Consider the following 4,065-nt stretch of genomic DNA (forward strand, 5'->3'; position numbering starts at 1 on the left):
GGGGGGGGGGGGGGGGGGGGGGGGAACGCGTCTCCTCCCTGGCTGTGGTCGATTTAGAGCATCGGGAGTTAGTGAAAAGCCGCCAGTACCCGCACTCGCTTTCCCTCCTCCGGGCGCCCGCCTCTTACTCTGGCCCAAGTTTGCCAGCCTCCTAGGTAGTGATTAGACCATGCAAAAGGGGGAGATGTCAGCTTTCTCAGGTGAAAGTTAGGGTCCCTGAAATTTATAACCCAGCTAGAGCTCTTGCTCGCCAATTAGAAACCTGGGAAGGTGCGGGGTGTGTTGTGTCCCGCCAGCCTGCGGAGACCAGGACGGGGGACTTTGATCCAGTGCTGGTCCCAGACCAGCTGCCTGGCCATTCTGCCGTGGTGCCCTGTAAACACTGAAATCTAGACACACTCACGAGACCCAGAGATTGGTCTTTTTTTTTTTTTCCCTTCTCTCTCTCTCTCCTTTTTATTATTCACAAGACTGCGATTGTTTAAATGTCATAACTTATAAGAAAATAAGCTACATTGAAATAAATTAAACACAACAGAGACGTGCTTCCAAACATGGCTCAGATAGGATGTGCAACCCCAGGAAAGAACGCCAAGCAAAACCAAAGCAAAGCAAATTTCCAGGCTGCCCCCAAAACGTCTGCTTTTCGGTCAACTTAAAAACAAAACCAAAAACAAAAACAAACAAAAAACCAAAAAAAAAAAACAAACCCAAAACAGAAACAAAAACGAGGGTTTGTTCTTCAGTGTTATGTTTACCTTTGGAAAAGTATGGAAAGGTGGCTGCTATCCGTGGAGGATTACAGCAGAGGTTCTGTTTTCTTCTGGAATGTGAGTGGAGAATATTACAGGGCAGTTTGGTCCTCTAACTTTCAAAATACTGCAGCTGAGATCCAGTTTATATAGATATCTATGTACAAAGTAGGATAGTATAATAAATATTTACTGTGTCATCAGGTACAGCTGTAGTCCCTTCGAAAGCAGTCTTCAGCCTTCTGAATGAATATACTCTCAGTGTGCTTGGGATGTCCAAAGTTGGGTGTGTGTGTGTGGGGGGGGGGGGTGACTTTGAGTTTTGCTTCAAACATGGCAGAGGCCACCGTGGTTTCCTTCCAGAGCTGTAGCTTCTCCAACGGCGGTCCAGGCCCTGGCTCTCCCTGGGCCCTCAGGGTCGGGCCTGCTCCAGCTGCTGATGCTGACTTCTGATGGCGAACCTGCTGACGTGGACGGGGATGGGGACGACGATCTTGGGGTTCCTGGAGGGCTCCCCTGTCTTGGAATTGGCGTTGCCAGCCTTCACCCGTTTCCACTTGGCCCGGCGGTTCTGGAACCAGATTTTCACTTGCACCTCGCTGAGTTTGAGGGCGTGGGCGATCTGCGAGCGCTCGGTCAGCGACAGGTACTTTTTGCAGTGGAACTCCTTCTCCAACTCCAGCAGCTGCTCACTGGTGAAGGCAGTCCGCCGCCGCCGGTTCTTGCCCGTGGACGTGGTGCTGCCCGCGGCGCCGCCGCTCGGCGGGGCCTCCTCCAGCCCGTGGCCGGGGTCTTCCTCCTTGTGAGCCGCCTGGCCGGTCAGATTGTCATCCGAGCTGTAGTCCAGATCGCTCTCCAGCGAGAAACTCTCCTCCTTGCCCTTCGGGTCGTCTTCCACCTTTGACTCGTCTTTCCCTTGCCCTCTGACAGCCCCGACTGAAAGCAAAACCAAACGGCGGTTTATTACATTTCGCACACTGGCCTTCTCCCCTTCCCACCGCCACTCGGGCCTCCCCCGCCCTTAGCGGATTGTCTTTCTATGACATTAACACATTGTGATTTCCTGGCCTTTGAGGGGTAGAGAAGGGGGGGGGGGGCGTGAGAAAGCTCAAAGGAGGAGAGGAGACAGGACAGGCGACGGCCCTTTGCCCAGAACCATCACTCAAGGGGCCGCCAGGCCGCGTCTGCACCCTCCCAGCCTCCGGCAGCTTAAGGCCGAAGTAACAGGAGGCGTGAGGCCCAAGAGAGCAGCATCCTCTTTGTCCCCGGGGTGGGGGCTGGGTGAGGACTGAAGGGGGAAATTCACGATCCATCTTGCCTCCCCCCACCCCCCAGTGAAGATTCAGTGAACCTCGATTTCATCGCAGCCAAAGTGGGGCCACAGGGAGGTGGAGATCCCAGACCGGGTCTTTTTTTTTTTTTTTTTTTTTTTTTTTTTTTTGAGGCAGATGATGTTGGCGAAAGGGAAGTTTTGTAGCCTTAGGAGAAGTTCCCACAAGACACCCCAACACACACGCAGACGCACAGCCTCCCGGGAATCGGCTTCTCCCGGGCAAGCACCAAGCCCAGTGAAGGGGGTTAATAGGTCTGGGCGCCCCTGAGCACACGCACGGTTGAGACGCACAGCCCAACCCGCCACCCCTAAAGGTTGAAACTCATCCAGGACCCCAGGTCACGGCGCGCGGGAGGGGGGACAGACTCCTCCAAACTCGCCGCCGGACAGACGAACAGCCGCCCGGCGCAGCAGCTGGCCCCGAGGGCTAAATGCTACTACCCCTAAGCCCTAGCTTGTTGCTCGGCTCTAAATGCCCCCCGGAGGCCTCGCGGCACCGCTCGGCCGCGTCCTCCCGCTGCTCCGGAGAGGGGGGCCGGGGCGGGGGGTCGTGTGGGGGGCTTGGCCTCGCCCCCTCTGCGCCCGCGGGAACCCGGAGCGGGCTCGCCCCCGCCCCCCCTCCCGCCCCCGCGCCCCGGCCGCGCGCGCCGCCGACTCACCGAGCGACGCCTGCACCGCCTCGGCCGCGGAGAAGGCGAGCAACGAGCCCTCCTTGGCCAGGAAGGCTTTGCCGTCCTCAGTGTCGGCTTGCAGCGCCTCAGCCTTGTCGAAGTTGCCGCCACCCGGCAGCGGCTGCGGCGCGAACTTGCGGGCGGCCGCCGCCTCCTGGTGCTGGGGAGACGCGGAGAAGCCTCCGGGCAGCGTAGCCATGAGCGTGGAGGTGAGCGCCATGCCCTGCGCCAAGCTGGAGCAGAAGCCGGTGGGCAGGCTGGGGATCTGGTGGTGAGGGTGCGCGGGCGGCAGCGCGGGCTGCAGCGCGGCCTGGGGCAGCGCGGGAGGCGGCGGCGGCGGCGGCGGCAGCACCACCGGCCGGTAGGGCATAAACATGGGGTAGCCGGTGTAGACGAAATGGCCGGGGCTGGGCTGCGGCGGGCTGCCGATCAGCGAGTCTATGCTGAAGGCGGTACTACTCCCCAGCGGGCGCTGCATCATCATCAGCGACGGCGGGAACGCTGCGCTCATAGACGCGCTCGGAAGAGGCCAGCGAGAGGCGAAAAGTCCCCGCGCCGCGCCGCCGCCAGGAAGCCCGCCGGGCGCTGGGAGCACAGCCGGGTGCGCCGCGCAGGGGCCGAGCCGGACCCTGAAAACAGGCGCCGCCGACCCTCAGCCCTGAGCGGGTTGCATGCCCGGCGGGAGCGGGTGCGGGCAGCGCGCGGGGTGAGGTCGTGAGCTCCGGAGTGGAGAGGGCACCCGGGCCCCGCGGGCTCGCTGGAGCCGCTGCCCGCCTCTTGCCCGTCGGAGCCCGCGCGCGTGTCGTCTGCCCCCCTCGGCCCCGGCTCGCAGCCGTCAGTGCGTCCGTCTGTCCGATCCGCAGTCCGTCGCCTCCCGCGGGCCGCTGGGGAGCGCGCGAAGCTGGCGCACTTGTCTTCGGCGGGCGCCGCCAGCACCTTTAAATCGCGCTCCTCTTTCTCATTCACATTTTGCCTGCTGCCCGGCCGGGCTTACGTCACGTGGGGCCGGACGCCACCGCCTATTGGCTGCGCCGGGAGGAGGCGGAGCGAAAACGGGGCTCCGCCCCTTCCACCAGGGCTGGCCGGGAGCGGGCTGCGGGCGCCGCCGGCGGAGCGCGCGGGCCCGAGAGCCGGAGCCTGCGCGCCGGGTCCGCGCCGCGCAAACTTGAAAGGGGCTGTTGCCTCCAAGGCTCGAGCCCCGTGGCCCGGCAGCCTCGTCGAGGCCGCGTCCAAGGGCAGCTTCCGGGGCTAGGACCTACCGCGGCTCAGCCGAGGGCGTTTTACTTCTTCCTCCTAGCGCTGGAACAAA

At 62.0% G+C, this 4,065-nt stretch overlaps 1 protein-coding gene across 2 annotated transcripts; it reads right to left on the reverse strand.

The window, feature by feature from the left end:
- Positions 1 to 734: 734 nt before the first annotated feature.
- GBX2 (gastrulation brain homeobox 2) lies at positions 735 to 3,352 on the reverse strand. Of its 2 annotated transcripts, none has more exons than XM_043578242.1 (2): positions 2,745 to 3,344; positions 735 to 1,688 (listed from the first exon to the last, which is right to left on the reverse strand). In XM_043578242.1, the coding sequence occupies exons 1-2, from the start codon at positions 3,265 to 3,267 to the stop codon at positions 1,165 to 1,167; spliced, it is 1,047 nt and encodes a 348-aa protein (XP_043434177.1). In that variant the 5' UTR covers positions 3,268 to 3,344; the 3' UTR covers positions 735 to 1,164. The 2 variants fall into 2 exon arrangements, with proteins under 2 accessions (XP_043434177.1, XP_043434178.1); XM_043578243.1 differs by having other exon boundaries at positions 1,580 to 1,688; positions 2,678 to 3,352.
- Between the last annotated feature and the right edge of the window lie 713 nt (positions 3,353 to 4,065).

The sequence above is a fragment of the Prionailurus bengalensis genome, chromosome C1, assembly GCF_016509475.1.
Source record: "Prionailurus bengalensis isolate Pbe53 chromosome C1, Fcat_Pben_1.1_paternal_pri, whole genome shotgun sequence".
NCBI classification, from domain to species: Eukaryota; Metazoa; Chordata; class Mammalia; order Carnivora; family Felidae; genus Prionailurus; species Prionailurus bengalensis.

What these genes read in the sequence shown, in the direction of transcription:
- GBX2 (XM_043578242.1), bottom strand. Translation starts at nt 3,267, where the DNA reads ATGAGCGCAGCGTTCCCGCCGTCGCTGATGATGATGCAGCGCCCGCTG. An exon ending in GGCGGTGCAGGCGTCGCTCG is followed by an intron (nt 1,689 to 2,744) that starts GTGAGTCGGCGG and finishes TTTTGCTTTCAG; the next exon opens with TCGGGGCTGTCAGAGGGCAA.